Raw genomic sequence first — 18,741 nt, 5'->3', positions numbered from 1 at the left:
GAGTTCTCAACGTAATGGCGAAGAAATGAAAAATTAACTTCATGCTGTCATGCGTCATTCATACAGCGTGGTTAATGTTGATCACTGCTATGCCACCTCTTGCTGGTGATCGTTAGTTTACATAGCATTCACAGTTCACGGTTATAACCAGATTGATGCTTCGGAAAGACTTAGTGACATTGATTAAACGGACTTCGTGTTTCAGCAGAACGGCTGTAATGAGATGTTATGGTAATGGAATTGATTAAAATCAAATTGGAGTAACGATTCGCTGTTAATAAAGTGGCTTAACTAGTATATACTACTTTGAAATATTTCTGAAATTAATTGTGGCATGCGAGAATCAAATACTTCAACAACCAACGTCTTGCAATTTACACTTATGTAGGGTATAGCGAGCTAGTTGGTCATCTTTGAATAAATTTGGTTATAACTTTGTAGTACAAAGTTTTGCATTAGAATGTTATGTGCCGCAATGAAGCTTACCTTTTATCCTTTCAATGAAAAATAACCAGAGAATCATTTATTCCACATTTTATTTATATATTCCAGAATAAATTGATCAACTAACCCCACACACGGGGTAAGTCGGTCAATATATAGGGCATGTCTATCATATAATAGGCATGTTCTTTTTGGTCAAATAATAAGCGTTTTTTTCCATTAGAGGCTTCCTTCATTATTAATCAATTAATTAAATCAAAACAAAAACGATTGCCAAATATCACGTTGTCAAGTAAAAAAACAAATTAATGAAAATTTTAAATTCTTTTTGAAAATTTGAAAATTTTCTATATGAAAACTACATAAAAGTCTTCAAAAGTCTGACTCGGCTTAGAATAGTAGCTCCCGGCTTTTTAATCGATAGCGTGGAATTCCGTTGTTGGAAATAAGTCAGGCAATCTTTCCCATCCATTTCGTCTGCCTTCCATGTACCTGACATCCAGATTCCAGAACTTTGCGGCGCATAGCTAGAGATGTCTAAATTTTTCGTTTATTCGATTATTGATTAATCGTGGGGCCATTTTTAAATATTCAATTCATTCAAATAATTTTCTTTCAGTGTTCGAATAATCGAGCGAATTTTGCAATATTTTTATTGCACCAACATACAATGTTTTCTGTTCAAAATTACCTGTTCTTCAAATGTTGTTGAAATAGCAGATTTCTCGCTTAACTTTTGAAAAGGTCCAATGTAACATTTTCGTCAACTCGAGAAAAACGAAGTTGAAAACCCAAACATTATTCCGCGAATTGTCTTAAAAGCTTTCGATCTTTATCGCTACTTTCACCACTAGCAGTCAAGAATAACTCTGAAAAACCAATCGTAACTGTTGTTCCGTGATTTGAGATTAAAGTTGAAGACTAGGAGCGAAAAATGTTACATTGGACGTTTTGACTACCCGCATTTGCACATTGGACATATTACGTTGCACGATAAGAATTTGAAACTAACTACTAAACAACAATCCAAATAACAGCATTTCATTCTAAAGGCAGATTATTATTGTTATCACTCGTCGAATTGCACTGAAATCCGTAACAACACCTGTATGAAACAAAAACTCGAAACGACCGAAGTACGACTTCGTATTGTTTTGACTGCTTTGTTACTTCGGACGTTTCGGGCGTCGGAGGAAAGATGTGTCCGAAGTAACAACCGGGCGCTTAAAATCCGAATCTGTACATTGGATATTTTTTTGTATCGGCGATAAAAAGATGAAGAAGATAGATACGTGAACGATTGTTTTTGTAATACATTCAATGATTGAAAACTAATAGCGTGCATCCATTAACTCGATTTGTTTACATTTGTTACATAGGACCTTTTCAAAAGTTACGCGAGTTCGAAAATTTCTGCTTGGTCACTATAACTACTAGTTCAAAAGAAGTATATTTATAGAATCACTAGCGAACCCGGCAAACTTCGTCCCGCCCATTTACTTGATTAATTCTCGAGTAATGCAGAAATTTGTGTTTTATTTGTATGGCAGCCACCCCTAAGAGAGGGGGGAAGGGTATCTAACCACCATAGAAACATTCATTGCACCCTAAAGTTTCCATATGCCTAATTTGGTTTAATTTGCTTGATTAATTCTCGGGTAATGCAAAAATTTGTGTTTCATTTGTACGACAGCCCCCTCTAAGAGAGGGGGAAGGAGTATATTAACACCATAGAAACATTTATTGCATCCTAAAACCTCCACATGCCAAATTTGGTTTCAATTGCTTGATTAATTCTCGAGTAATGCAGAAATTTGTGTTTCATTTGTATGGCAGCCCCCCCTTTGAGTGGGGGAAGGACTGTCTAACCATCATAGAAACATTTATTGCACCCTAAAACTTTCACATGCCAACTTTGGTTTCGTTTTATTGATTAATTTCCGAGTAATGCAAAAAATTGTGTTTCATTTGTAAGGCAGCCCCCTCTAAGAGAGGGGGAAGGAGTATCTTATCACCATAGAAACATTTATTGCATCCTAAAACCACCACATGCCAAATTTGGTTTCATTTGCTTGATTAATTCTCGAGTAATGCAGAAATTTGTGTTTCATTTGTATGGCAGCCCCCCCTTTGAGTGGGGGAAGGACTGTCTAACCATCATAGAAACATTTATTGCACCCTAAAACTTTCACATGCCAACTTTGGTTTCGTTTGCTTGGTTAATTTCCGAGTAATGCAGAAATTTGTGTTTCATTTGTATGGCAGCCCCCCCTTAGAGAGGGGGGAGGGGTCTCAAAATATCACGAAAACCTTCCCCGGCCCCAAAAACCCCTACATACCAATTTTCATGTCGATCGGTTCAGTAGTTTCCGAGTCTATAAGAATCAGACAGACAGACAGACATCACTCCATTTTTATATATATAGATTGTCCACTAGTATGGTATATTTTCCTTGGCACTCTGAATTTGAATACCACCACTTTAGTACGGAAGTTTAGACCACCTCCTTCAATTCCGCCTTTTACTCATGCAGTAGTTGAATTCTTCTTCCCAGTCTCCTCCACCACCAGGGAATTATGTTTATGCTTCAACTGTAAAAGGTTATTCGATGAATGACGGTTCAACAAATTTTGCACTGTATTTTTTGAAAAGATGGTTCCCTTTTTCACTACTCGCGATTACAGTGATAATTATTAGATGTTTTCATATTTTGATTTTTCATTATTCAATACAAAATGACTCCGTAAAAAATGCAGTTATTCGATTATTTGCATTAATCGAACGAATAACCGACGTCACTACGCACAGCCGGTTTCTTGCTTGCATTTGTTTTTACATTTGTTTCGTTCGTCCCAAAGTATATTGAAATAACCTCCAGGTATGCTACATTGCTCGATGCATTATTGTGAGTTGTTGATATTCAATGATAGCGTTTATTATGTTTGACGAAAATTTCACAGCAAAAAATACAAATAGGGTAGAAGTACCTATCATCACAATAGTACCAATAATGGTAATACGAGTGAGTTTTTTGTTAGTTTAGAAAGCATATCTTATTTTTAAAGGCTCTAATACGATTTTGAAACATCAGAAATCTCTTCTTTATCGATTCTAGTACTTGATTCCATGTGAAACATTGTTCTTCCATTGAAAAATTTAATTTGAAAATAGTGTGTCCCATCGATGCTTGCTTCTTAGCATTTTGCTATGGAATATGCGATCAAAATAATGAGACGTTCATGCTGTGAAGTGGCTGTTTTGATGCAAACACGGTGTTGACGTATACATTACAACCATCATGATGCTGTGATTCGGCCAATTTATTCGATTTTATCGAAATGAACATGTATTTTTTTATTATACTAATTGGTACAATTTCACATCTACGTGCCAATTATCGCAACATCAAAAGATGCATGTTCCTATTATGGTTGTAGGAAATCACTGCAGAGCTGCTATATGTTCCTATTATGGTTTTACGTTGTTATGTTATGGTTGTTATGCTATTATGGGTGTACCTCACGTTTTCACGCTGTGCAATTGCATATCATAGGGCGTTTTTGAACGCTCAGTAGTGTTGTGAAATAACACTCTGCGTGTCCGATCGAAGCATATTTGTTTGATCCACTCTGTTGAAAATTAAATCTTAGACGAATGGGTTAATACCCTTTGTTCAGTTATAGAAGAGAAGCGAAAACTTCATCACAACCCTCACGCCTTTGTGATTCTCTTGTCAGCTAGCAGAGAGACCTAGCAATGAGGAGCCGGCAGTTATTTTACAACCGGGAGGCACATAACAACAGTCTAATCTAGAGAGAGAATATATTCGGTATCCTGCCTATCCGGTCAATATTTGGTATCCGGCCGGATACCGGAAATTAGAAAAAAATTCTCATTAACAGAAGATAAATCATAAGTGGAACTTGTAATGCTTGTTCATTCTTTTTTGATTTGTAGTTAATTAAGTATACCCTTTTTCAGATTATCATCCCGGAAGATCTTAGTTTTTTTAATTTTGAATACAAAATAATTGGTTGATTTCCGTTGCATATTGGAATTATGTGGCACAAAATCTGTCTGGAATGCCATGGTTATCGTAAGAGAAAGTCTATCAAGAGAATCTATCAATGCAAAAATTGCCGATTGATGAATAATAAATAATTAGCCTTGTACAGAATTTATTGAGTTTTCAAAACTGCATTCTGATTTGGGAATAATCGTATTATTGAAAAGTATTCATTAGAAAAAGGGAAATTTTTCATTCTATCAAAACATTTTCCTGTAATAAAATAACATACAGGAGGGTTTTTGGAATCAAATGAATGCTGATGGATAAGGTTAATTGGATTTTTTATTAACTTGGTTAATAAAACACTGCGTTAATCTACGAAAATTAAAAAAAAACAGAAAAAATCGATTTTTTTCGTTCCAGTATTGTTATCCACCTACACACAAAAAAAGAAGCATTCAAGTATCACACATCAAAACTTGAAGCTTCAAATGAAGCTTTAATGTGATGTATATCCCATCTTCATGCGTTGGTTTTTTACAAAGTTTTAGCGTTTCTAGAATCAATTAAAAACTTCGACTTCGCGCTCCGTTTCCACAATTTTTGTCGAGTGTAGAATCAACGACATAGTATTGCATACCAGGAATAAGATTTAGAGTCATAGTTTTATTTAAAAATTATTATCGAAGTATTATTTGAATCCTAATAATACTTTTTGCATGTGACACCGACTATTACCATAATAGGTACACTTATTACGAATCTCCAGGAACACTTTTTTACATTTTCAAACATATTTATATACAATTTAGTCAATTAATCATAGAAATATCAGTGAAAATCTTCAAAAACAGAGTTCAAGCTGCTAGAAAAAGTATACTTTTGTATACTTTTAAACTAAAATAGAGTATTTATTCGCAAATTTCTGCAAATTGGTGACATATCTCCTCCATAATTGGGTCACTTACCCTATGACAATTACATTGCTAGTGGTTTGTGCGGTGGTTGGTATGAGGTTGTCTCATTTCAGATACACAGGGCTTAACAGTAAAACATATTCGCTTGCGTATTGCAACACGGCATACCTGAACGTTTTATATGCGTTGCTCTCAAACAAGCAATTTCAAAATTGATGAAAATTCAATAAAAATAATTTTAAAATCGATTTCTATTAACATTTAAAGCTAATACCTACAACAAAACTTTGTTTTACGTTAGAACCGATTTTTTTCATAATTATTAACCATTCTTAGCACAAATTTTATAATGCGCAAACAGTGAATGATTATTGGAATATTTTTTAACCTACTTAATAGAAAGTTTTTCCAATTTGCTTATTTTATTGAATCAGCAATTCGTTATTTTTCATCCATAGATCGCTAATTTTTTGGACGCTCAAATTTCACTGACCAACTTACTCTTATGACCAACAAGCCTCACCCTACCCTACTTAGTTGAAATTTCTTATGCCAAATGGCACGCCTTGAATATATTCTGAGTGGCATGCTCTAGGATACGCGTGACTACAGTGCCAGTCGGAAGAAATTTCTTTGACGAAAAATCCCCCGCCCTGATCGGGAATTCCATTCACCCGTTTGCAATATCTTCCCAAATGCAACATTTACCCGAATGTAACATTTATCCGAATGCAACGTTTATCCGGATGTAAAGAATTAAAATAAATGGGTAGTTTTATATAGATGATAAACTATCAAATAAGATCAGAGATCGAGATTTTCAGAGAGAAAGAGGTGTAGAATCTCTATCTCGGAAGTTCAACGAGAGTGCTTTTTCGTCTTTCATTTAGTACCGAAAATATGGAGCGAAAAATCAAAGCTAACTTTACCAACTTTAGCCTGTTTAGACAGCCCCCTTTATCCCGCGCGGCGAGTGACGTGAGATAGCAAAGTTTATCACTTTATTGTGGAGTCCACCTTACGTTTCTGCTCCTGTTTGATACCCCAGTCGATAACATATGAGGACACGACTCCCAATCTCACCTAAGTGACAATCTATAGTCACGCTATTCGCCTGCAGTAACACCGTGACTTGAATCATCTCACGCCATTCGCCGTGCGGAAAAAGAGGAACGTCTAAACGACCTGCATTTGGACAGCGTCTGAGTTGTACAAATATTTACCCATCTTATGTTCACTTCACGGTGAAACCCAATGTTACCGCATGTTTTCATGTTGTACTGAAGAAGTTTTCAGTTGTACTGAAGAAGTGGCAAACCATTATCGGCATCCAGAAGTCACTGAAAACAAAACCATTTTTCGGCAATCATAACTCGCCAAAAAATAAAAATCGCCATTGCATTTCGTGCAAGAATCGAAGTGAGCGTATAACATTCTCTCGCCTCCTATATTCTCAACTGTTTTTCCCTGTGGGTGAAAACGGATGTTCACGTAGCCCATCCGATCAGTAGAACACATTCTATTCACTATAATCAACCTGAAAATGGTTTTGTTTATACTATAGCAATTATGTGAATAGCATTAATATGACCATTGAATGTTTTGCTCTGTTCAAATATACATGGTTGGCGTAACCACGAAAACCACTCAGTAATTGAAAACGCATTTTCCTTGTTTTTAGCTGAATAATCATGACCGTGAACAATTTACATAGAATAATCTGTCACTATTTCATAAATATTAACGGTCCAAAGTAGTCCGGAGGAGTTTTATGATTTTTGGTATTTCATTTCAATTGAAAACACAGTTGGCGTTTACGTTAACCATGCATATTGGGGCTGTGCTCAGCTGAGGACTACTCAACGATTTTCAATGTCTGCGTTGTTGATATTTGTAAATGGCTGTTCGCCATTATCAGTATTTCTTCGTTGGTATATTGAATATCCGTCTACGCTTTTGATCATGTCATGAACAGTCATTCATATTCCGGAATCCAACTAGATTGAAACTCGATTGAATTTCACGATTCGATCTAAATCGACTTTTGCATTCTTAAATCCGTTCGACTCAAATTCAATCGTTCTGAGCAAATGTAATAACCTTGAGCAATTTATTCTCTATCAGATTGGCAGACCCGAAAGCAATTTTAAATTGTTAAAAATTGAATGAAAATTATTACTCGATATCCTTTGAATACTTGGAAGACTCAGTCCTGACCCTAACATAATTTTATTTTCTATAAATTTCATTGCATTTCCACCAAATCTTTATCCATAATATAAAATCATCATCACACACAATTTTCATTTTTCCCTCCTCGCAGAGAATGTGTTACTTTTTTACATAGAAAACTTATATGATATGTATATACACACTTCGAACCGGTTCTGTCTTGGTTGCATGCGTTATGTGATAACCTGAGAGGTATTCAGTGTTTTTAAACGCACACTAAAAAAACTTGCCATAATTTAGCTGACCAAATTTTGATCGTTGACTCTTTATCGATTGCTACTTAGGAATTATAAAAGGTGGTGTCCAGAACGCAACTGCGTTATTGACGTAGGACTATTAAATTATTTCGCTCAATCAACTGGTTTATCATTTCAGATATCATTTTGGAATGAATCAAAATTTTAGAACTGTCCCTCAAGTAGATTTCTTACGCAGTTCATATCTCACGGATACGACGGATATTGTGTCACCTGCAGTCAGCGAATTCACATGAAGCTTGAACTGAGCCCCAATTAAAGCGGTTGACCGCTCGCTGACTGGAGTGAAACTAAAATACAAAAATAGTCTTCTTATTCTTGTTTTTGTACTGTACAGCATTTTAATATTTATTTAATTTGAATGAAGATAGCAAATAAAAATTTGTTTTATGATCACGTCTGTTGGAGAGGTGGAACTTAAGGGCCTGTTCACAGTGCGATTGGCTGAACCGACAGTCAAACCGATACCAAAACAGAGATCGAAGTACGCACCCATACCACAAAATTTGACTCTCGATTCGTGTGTATGTCGGATGCGAGTCCAAGTCAGCACAAAAACTTGAGACTTATTGTTACGTTAGGTGCTCATTTTTGACGGCTTTTGGAAGAACAAAAAAGTTAATGCTTCCATTTTTAGCCATTTGTCAAAACTGTGTCAAAAAATTTATTAAAGTGAAAGAAAGATGGACGATGTACACTTAGTACATTAACCCTTTCCCGTACAACATCGAGTCTCACTCGTGGGTACTTGAATAACATAGGATGCTAGAACGCTCAGCAGGCTAGTGAAATCACTTGATGTGTGACGTATTGAATAATAGGGGAAGGGGTTAAAACACTGAGTGTATACTGAATTCTACATTCTGTCTCAATATGATGGTCATGTTACATGTGCAGAATAATAACGATAATACAATAATAAACTCGATACTAAGGAAAGTTGTTTGGCATTATACTGTTGTCATGAAAAGTGGGATCGCGCAGTCCGGACCAAATTCTTGGACGTCATTTAAATAAAATAATATTCCATATATATAATTAAAAATATTGAACTGGTTTTATCATTATCTTATTGAATTGGAACCACCAAACGGCGGTCCATTAGATTCAGACATATTAAGCGTTTCGTTCAGTCCGGATAAAAACGTTATTCTGAACTTCTTTTTAACCAACTTCGCTATGAGCGGAATGCACTTTTCTGTCCCCTGAACAAAACACATTTGCAAACACCCTTGAATTGAATACCGGATACCCATTACCACGACAGTTTCACACTCGACCGGTGCTGTGTTTTTCCATGACCTTCTAATGTACAGAAACAGTGATTCATTCTGATGGTGGTTGTTTTTAACGTCTTCCCGAATGAGGATGTGCTCACTTAACAACAGTTCCTGAGAAATGAAAAAAAATATTTGGAAAGACCACAAACAATGGTTGAACAATAAAAAGTTCTCACACCACCTCTGGCATACTATGCGAAGCAGATCGTTGTAAAAACATAGTATAGATTCATACGAACAAATACTAAAGTTTTAATTTAATGTTCCCATAACTGTGTGATCGTCCATAAATATGCACATGCATTTTTCAAAACAATGTAGCGTGAAATTTAATTAAAAACAACAAATTGTTAGTATGTCATTTCCACACATTATTTGATTTTCGTTCAATCCCAGTCATTGGGATTTCCTGAAACGAAAGATCTTTGTCCATTTCTTTCACCGGGGAAAAGAAATGAAGCCTTTGATACGATACCGATGAGATATTTGGATAGAAAGATAATTTCTATTTCGTTTCTGCGCAAACATCGGTGCTATTGGAACCGATTTCATAACTTTTGCAAACAACTCCTTCGTGGATGGTGGATGGTTCACATTCGGCTGCATTAATTATTACACAACAGTTTATTGATGGTAGGCTTGTGCAATATCGATAGCAATATCCTCTATTTGAATGTGCTCAATGTACTCAGTCCCAATCAATAAAATCATCACATTCGCGCAAATTGTGGCACACGCGCCGCCTGCCGTAACGATCAACTGTCGGATACCGCCTGTGAATGATGGAAAAGTTGCTGTTGTTGGGGGTGGCGAAAGGCTTTGTACATACACTTCCACTTATGAACACATCGCCTCCTCCTTCGGTAATGGTGGGTCCGCAAAAGTTTTCTTCGTACCAACATCGGTAGCAGCATCGATTAAACGATGGATTAATTTGTTGCTGTTGATGGAGCTTTTCAATGGTTTACTTCCTCCTACATATTGCCGGTATTGTTAAAGTCAAATTCCTGCTGCCAAAGGCAATCAAGCAGCAAGAAGCATATACTTTACTCATTTGTTCGGCTTGTATCGAAATGTATGACAAAAACTCTACTGGCTACTGCTGTTGCCACTTGTTGAGAAACTGTATCACACTTTCATGGTTGTTGTGCAATACCTTGTCCTGCGTGATGGGAACCGCAGTAGACCCCATCGGGGCTGACAATTAGTAGTTATCGATATTCCACTTATAAATTTTACAAACCGCTGTCTACCCGCCCCACCTTGCGGCTGTAATTAAGACAGTGATCAGACAGTACACCGACTGTAGGATTTCTACGAACCCCTCAATAGAAGCCATCTTTATCGAAGATCAGTATTTAGCTGGAATAGAATAAAGGCGTCTGAAGCTTGCATTCTTACTAGAGCTAACAATCTGTATTACCGATGAGCAATCTCGTGATTGATTAACTCATTGATGTTGTGTTCATGATTGAAATCAAGTGATTAATGTATCCAATACAGCGTGAAGTACTTACAATCGAACAAACGATAAATATTTGTATGGTGATACAATACACAATCTTGTGCTTTTTTGCCAACTAAATTAACTGTATACGAGTGTGATGAGTGATTACTAATGTATTCAATATTGGGTGTGGCAAATAAAGATTGTATTCGAACAAAAAAAATAGACATATTCAATGGTTTGTAACCTTTTAGCGTGAGAATAATAATGGTAGAAATTTTTACAGAGAGTAGTTTGAAGTGTAACGCACTCGATCACAAATAAGAGAAGCAATGTGCAACTACGATTTTTTGTGATTTTGCTCATTTTGTTATTGTTACTAAAGCTTTTTTGTATAAGGGCAGTATGTTGGCAATGGAACCCCTAACGAATCCAATTGACCTAATCATTCAGCTTTCTGCATAAAACGTTTATTAGAACTTTCGTCTTTGATTATGAATATTTTATGAAATGATGATCACACAGTTAATCAATAGGCAGTTTTGTAAACATGGAAAATTAAAAAAAAATAGCCAAAAGTAGTTTTTTGTAGTATTTAAAAAAAACTACTGTAATTTTGCAAATACTTTAGACCAGGGGTTCTCAAAGTGGTCGATATCGACCCTTTGGGGGTCTCGACGAGGCCTAAAAATTGACCCCAATTTGATTAACACAAGTTCTTATTTGAAACTTTCAAGATACAGTATAAGTTGTGTTACGTGATCAAACGCGATTCCTAGTAGAATGTATTATTGTTGTATTTTTCAAAAACTCAATAAATAGATGAGCGCGCATATATTAGTATAAGATGAAAAATTTGGCAAATACATTTGGCATTTGTGCTCTGGAATTTGTTGAAACTTGGATACACTCATTTACTCATTTAATTCAAGAGATTACATTAGTAGAAATAGAAAGAAAATCACCAGGTTCATCTCATAACACTGATTTTTTTAAAATTAATTGCCTACTCCAGTATTTGTGAGTAATTTATAATAACATATATATAATTGATTCAATATTTATATAATTTTACATCTATTTATTTCATTGAACTTTGATGAGAAAATGATGTCAAGTTCATCCGCTCAACCCAAGGTTGCCGGACTTCCAGATTTGTCTGGAAGTCCGGCAACCGTGGGTTTTGGTAGAACATCCAGATATCCAGACCGTCCTTTGTCTTGTTCAGATTTTCCGCATTTTGTCCAGATTTTTCCACATTTAAAAAAAAAATCTGCAATCACTTTTGACTTTATTGAGTTGGTTTGGAAAGCTAGAAAGCTAGCTGGTTTCTACAAAGTTTGTACTAAAGACATGTGTATTGGAGGATTGAAGGATTTCTTGAAGCATGCTGTGACTGAGAAGCACAAAAGCGACTGCTGTGATCACGAATGTTGATTGATCGATTGTGTTGAATTGTAGAGACTTTAAACTTTTCCAGTTTTAATCCTGAGAAGGGCCCTTGTGGACAAACTCAATCCAAACTCCTTATTCACCTGCCTGGAGAAAGACACTTCATAGTCATTGCTCATCAGCAAACCGTGTCCGCTTCCACAAACATCAACCGACGTTCTCGTGAAAATGTTTAATAAAATTCGCAATTAAATAATAAAAAATGTCAACAAAAATCCAGACTTTTGATTTTCTAACATCCAGATTTCTGTTCAACACCTGGCAACCCTGGCTTAACCCTTTGTAAGGCCGTGGAAACTAGGCAAGGAATCGACTCAAACTTCAGAGAACATAATCCTTACATGAGGAAGAACACATTATCTTTGATAAAAAATGAATTATTGAGAAAGTTGAAAAAATTGGTGGCAATATGGTTGCCACTGCCCGTCAACCCCAAAAACTTTGATTTTTACATATTAGGCTGTCAAAAAAGTCCTGCGGTATTTCCGCGAGGTGTCGTTGTAAGCGCGTAGTTCTAGTTGTATTCATTGTATCGAGTCATACTATAGCTTGTTGGAAAGGTTGGAAAGGCTTGGCGCTATAATATAGTCCTTGACAGTGCTTTGTTTGGTTAAGTGAGTTATAGTGTCGCAAATATGGAGCAAAATAAAGAGACATATTTTACAGTACTACTATCACAAAGGCAAAAATGCATCTCAAGCTGCCAATAAAATTTGTGCAGTTTATGGACCCGATACAGTTTCCATTTCTACCACACAACGATGGTTTCAACGTTTTCGTTCTGGTGTAGAGGTCGTCGAAGATGCGCCACGCTCCGGAAGGCCTGTCGTCGAAAATTGCGACAAAATCGCTGATTTAGCCGAGAAAGACCGGCATAGTAGCAGCCGTAGCATCGGCCAAGAGCTGGGGATAAGTCATCAAACCGTTATTAACCATTTGAAGAAGCTTGGATTCACAAAGAAGCTCGATGTATGGGTGCCACACACGTTGACGCAAAAAAACATCTTTGACCGTATCGACGCATGTGAATCGCTGCTGAATCGCAACAAAATCGACCCGTTTCTGAAGCGGATGGTGACTGGCGATGAAAAGTGGGTCACTTACGACAACGTGAAGCGCAAACGGTCGTGGTCGAAGCCCGCTGAAGCGGCTCAGACGGTGGCCAAGCCCTCATTAACGGCCAGGAAGGTTCTGCTGTGTGTTTGGTGGGATTGTCAAGGAATAATCTATTATGAGCTGCTTCCCTATGGCCAAACGCTCAATTCGGACCTGTACTGCCAACAACTGGACCGCTTGAAGGTAGCACTCATGAAGAAGAGGCCATCTTTGATAAACAGAGGCCGCATTGTCTTCCATCAGGACAACGCCAGACCACACACTTCTTTGGTGACGCGCCAGAAGCTCCGGGAGCTCGGATGGGAGATTCTTTTGCATTCGCCGTATAGTCCGGACCTTGCACCAAGTGACTACCACCTGTTTTTGTCCATGGCGAACGAGCTAGGTAGTCAGAAGTTAGCCACAAAAGAGGCCTGTGAAAATTGGCTATCCGATTTTTTTGCCAATAAGGAAGCGAGCTTCTATAACATGGGTATTATGAAGTTGGCATCTCGTTGGGAACAAGTCATCGAACAAAATGGCGCATATTTGACTTGAAACAGATGATTGTAATTAATTTTATGAACAAATGAAAATTCAAAAAAAATTCCGCAGGACTTTTTTGACCGCCTAATAAAAATGACTCCCAAATTAACATCGTACATTTTTAGTGGCCCGAAAAAAATGGGAGAATGCCAGATACTGTTGGAAGTCTTTGGTTAAGCAAAATATTGAAATAACGGTGCGGCAAAAAAAAAATATTTTTGGTGCCACCCACAAACATTTTTTTTTTTGCGCGCCGGTATATAGATGCGGTATATAGTTGTTACGGCCATAAAACCAACCGCAAGGTCTTTAAATTAATAAGAATTTTGTATGAATAAGACAAAAACTAGAAATAGATTTTTGTTTTAAAATTTGGTTAGAGGAGTCTGAGGTATCACTTGATTCTGGAAAAGGGGTCTATTGCCCAAAATAGTTTGAGAACCCCTGCTTTAGATTATCATGTAATAAGCTGAGGCTTGAATTAATTTAGATGATTGTCCTTGTGTTTCATAAATTAATTAGATTGAATTTAGATAATACTAAAAGGAACTCCAAATTTGTATCTATTTTGATTAGATTTTATGTTTTGATAAGAAAATCTTATGGTCTTTAGCTATGCACATGGTAGGTTGCCATACAAATGAAACTCAAGTTTCTGCATTACTCGAGAATTAACAGCTATCCATTAATGAAACCAAATTTGGCATGTGGAGCCAATTGGGCACGGGAGTCACGACATAGGATGATGAACGCAGAAATTTTCAAGTTAATTTATTTCAAATTAATTTGAGCAATAAAGAAACTCACGCTTCTTGAAACAAACAATATCTCATGTCATCCTATTAGCACACATTTGCCCAGACGAGTTCGACGACACAAATAAATAATGATGATGGTTCCACCTCATTTTCCTACCTCATTCAGTCAACTCAGCCACAATATTTCCTGTTGCAGTTTTTACTAGTCCCTGCGAAACTTCCGGATATTTGACGACGATCATAATGCTTCAAGTATATCAGTGGGGAAAAAATTACTCCCATTCGCTATTTATGTCATCTATCAGCCCTGTCATCGTACAACAAATTGATTACATCGATACGGTTTCTTCGTCACAGCCAAGCAGCATTTACAGAGTAAAGTTTTTTTTCCTTGCTGCCCAGCAGACATTGCAAGCTATCTTTATGCTCACATTGTTTGCATATAATTGAGCAATGGAGTTTCCAAATGAGACTCTTTTTATCGCACGTCGTACCTTCGAAGCACAAATACGGACAGCACTGTGGGGATAAAAAAGTTGTCAAATCAAGTTTGGCCCGGATAACTGTTCTATTATAGTATCGTTATGTTGTGACCCATTGAGCATTATTAACGACAAGCGGCAATGATCTCAATGACGTAGTAATGGGGTAGGGGTAGTCAGAAAGCCAATCCATATTTGGGTGGAAGTATACATCAAAATATTGCCCCAGTTGTTAGCTGTCTGCTGTCAATTAGACGATTTGAGCGATGAACCCGCACTTCAAACGCACTGTTCGATCAGTGTGGTCGTGATTGATCGGTTATGTGTGAACCGAAATCGCGTACTTTTTCAGGCCAAATTTTGTGGCTTAAAAATTTGTAATCAATTTTTTAAATGATGAAAAAAACAGCAGATGCATTGCTCATTCTTCACTTAAAATTACAGTCCCCAAGTTACAATTATATCCACAGCTCAGATGGATTAGTTGAAGTTCAACGCCGTCACCAAACGGCCTTCGGAACAAATTCCCATAATAATATCACGGCGAGAGAATAGAAATAAAAATAACCCAACCCAAACCCACTCCAATCTGGGGCCCGATCTCAAAAGGCACAAGGGGCGCCCATCTGACATCTGACAAGATCTATTGTTTACACCAACAACCTCAAATCATTCATGTTCTGATAAAGGGCATTACCGAGCTAACGGCGTTTCCGAACGCCATCAAATATCACCCTTTGTGGCCATTACCTGGCATTACCTCTGGCGGGCAGCGACCACAGTTTCGCAATAGCATCGCAATGGTTGCAAAGAATTAACGCGCTCTGCTCTCGGTACTTACCTTCATTAAGGCCATTTTTATCTGCAATTGGAAAGAAAAAAAAACTGTGTTCAGAAATTTGACGAGTCTAGTCTTTGTAATTGGTGGACATGCATGAACAGGAAATAATAGACTACAATTTCGGACTGATAATATATTAATATACTAAATAATAATAATAATATACTACAACACCTCAGCACTTAGAAAAATAAGCATTTTCACACAACTTTTAACATATTAAATCATCTGTTTCACTCAAATAGATCATATGGAGAGTTTTGAAGAATGAGCAGAAAGACAATCATCGAGATTTTTCGGCATTGAGAAGCTCGGGACAGGCAAAGGCTTCTGGATAGAATACGCCTAGTTATGTCAAGAAATGCCAAGACTCCGTAATTTTTTTTTTTTTTTTATAAATCGTTTATTTTTACAGGCTCAGTTACATTAGTTTAAAGGAGCCGAATTCTTAAATGTATTTTTTAAAACTATACATATACAATTTTCCTAACACTATGGTTAGTAAGGTGGAAAACCGATTACTCGCGGTTTACTCGAGTTTAGAAGGGTGACATATTCTTTCAGGAAAGGGATGGGATATAAGGGAATTGTTACAATGTTGATGATCACACTCAATTCTTAAATCTGTTCGTATATCTATTGTATATTTACATTTCAACTTATTTTATTGTTTATACCAAGGGGGGCAATCGCTCGCAATGGATGAAAAGGAGGGTATGAAGACATAGGGACAATCACACACGAAGATCGATAGTTTTAAGGAAAACATATATTTGGGTCATGTAATCAAGGTCTAACCGAGCCAACACATCTCTCACCGGCACATTGGGCTGTCTTCCTCGGGCCCGAACGGAGTTTTCTAAATTCGATCTGGCGACAAGATACACCTCGCACGACCAAACAACATGCTCGATGTCGTGATAACCTTGACCACAGACGCAGAGATTGTTGCTGGCAAGATTGAAACGAAAGAGTAGCGCATCTAACGAACAGTGATTGGACATGAGTCTGGAGAAGGTGCGAATAAAGTCCCGACTCAAGTCCAGACTTTTGAACCACGGTTTGAGGCTAACCTTAGGGATAATCGAGTGAAACCACCGACCCAATTCATCTTCATTCCACTATCGTTGCCAGTTAGCGATGGTATTTTTACGGACTAAAGAATAAAATTCATTGAAGGCGATTTGACGCTGATAAAGACTCCATAAATGAAATAACACTATTATACGAAACACATGATTAAACTCATGGACTTTCTCAGATAAGTTGTAACGGGCTGTCCACATACTACGTGGACAGCTTAGGAGGGGGGGGGGCTAGGTGTATGGGTTACGAAAATTTCCACGATTGTCCACGGTGAGGAGGGTAGGGGTGTAGCCAATGCCCACGTGGATACGTGATATAAATATTTGAGAAACAATTGTAAGGAGTTGTATCTAGGACACGACCGCATATTTTAGACGTAGAACTACGCAATTATATTATGCAATCCACTTGTTTACCACTTCGAATATTATTTTAGAATGCATCGAAATTTTGTAATAGATTATGTTTTTTGTTTCAAATAAATTTGATGAACGTCCTTTTCCTCTAAAATTATTGGACATGTGATGTTTACGTAGTTGTCGAACCGCGAAAATTCATTTACCTCTAGTATCTGAAATAACTATTTTCCCAGGCTTCTCAGTTTAAAAGTACGTTTTAGGGAAACATATTCCGGTCTGCATAACGACAAGCGAGTACAAAAGTACTCAACACCAAATAATACCACCTACTTGCATGTATTTGCAAAGCGGATTCCCCCAGGCACATTGATTTTGAAGTCCGTGTTAGAGAAGCACAGCTCAGTGGGGAAAAAATACCCCCGACTTGCATGTTTTGACGAAGCGAATTTCCCCAGGCACATGGATTTTGAAGTTCGTGTTAGGGAAACAGCTCAGTGGGAACAAAATACCCCCGATTTGCATGTTTCGACAAAGCGGATTCCCCAGGCACATTGATTTTGAAGTCCGTGTTAGGGAAACACAGCTCAATGGGAAAAAACCTAGACTTGGATGTTTTGACAAAGCGGATTCCCCCAGGCACATTGATTTTGAAGTCCGTGTTGGGGAAACAGCTCAGCTCAGGAAACTCGACATTTAGGGCGTTTAGATAACGCTTGACATTTTACAGTTATTCAATTGTTCATCTCATGAAAAATACCATTTTATTAATTGTGATAGACGCGTAGAAATATTTCCTATCAATTGATGCAAACATCTTTCCGATCTGTTAAGAAATGTTCGAGTTATAAGCATTCGAAATACGGGTAGGGTTAGCACACAAATCGGCAAAACAAATGTGTGGGAAAAAAGAAAGTTTTTCCAGTTTTTATGAATTTAAGCCGTTTAGAGTTTAGCGAATTTTAACGTATAGCATATCAAAAAATTGAGGGTCTTCGTAGCCTAATTGGTTTCGTGTCCTCTACTAAGCGAACAATCATGAGCTTATAACTCAGGGCCCTAAACTGGCCATCTTTGTGTGTTATTCTAGCTACTATGACCATGCATCAATCATCATATGATGGTGATCCCAGCCTCTCACTCCACATACGATCGATCTGCTGCATCGGTAATTGGTGCTATTTATAAACACAACAATGGAAGCCTCATATCAACAGTCCCGTTGTGTCCAACTGTGAACATTCGAACAATATTCTTATATATTCTTACGCCATAAATGCGACATATGTTGTGTATCGATAGAATAGGAATGAATACTCTTACGCCTAAATGGCTAATGTGTAATAGATAAAAATGTGTATCGATGAGATAGGAATACTTTGACGCCTATATGGCTACTGTGTCATATACAACATGGGAAAAATGTACACGATAAATTCGGCTATGTTACAGCTGAATTGCTAGATGAGCCTAGTAATAAAAATAAACAGATGAGATAAAAAAAATCAAGAATTTCCGATTTGACTGGTATATGCAAA

At 37.1% G+C, this 18,741-nt stretch overlaps 2 protein-coding genes across 2 annotated transcripts in view; one reads left to right on the top strand and one right to left on the bottom strand.

Annotated features, from left to right (window-relative positions):
• Nucleotides 1–18,741, bottom strand: part of LOC129780298 (6-phosphofructo-2-kinase/fructose-2,6-bisphosphatase 1-like) — a 270,999-nt gene that overhangs the window by 151,785 nt on the left and 100,473 nt on the right. Inside the window, exon 2 of the mRNA XM_055788378.1 lies at nt 15,762–15,782. Coding sequence (XP_055644353.1) covers nt 15,762–15,782 — 21 coding nt within the window. The remainder of the gene's footprint in view (nt 1–15,761; nt 15,783–18,741) is intronic.
• Nucleotides 1–18,741, top strand: part of LOC129780299 (alpha-N-acetylgalactosaminidase) — a 173,307-nt gene that overhangs the window by 99,952 nt on the left and 54,614 nt on the right. The gene's annotated exons all lie outside the window — the stretch shown is intronic.

The sequence above is a fragment of the Toxorhynchites rutilus genome, chromosome 3 (genome assembly GCF_029784135.1).
Source record: "Toxorhynchites rutilus septentrionalis strain SRP chromosome 3, ASM2978413v1, whole genome shotgun sequence".
Taxonomy (NCBI): domain Eukaryota; kingdom Metazoa; phylum Arthropoda; class Insecta; order Diptera; family Culicidae; genus Toxorhynchites; species Toxorhynchites rutilus.
Note: the sequence above shows the minus strand (reverse complement) of the source record. Positions and strands in the feature narration are given on the sequence as shown.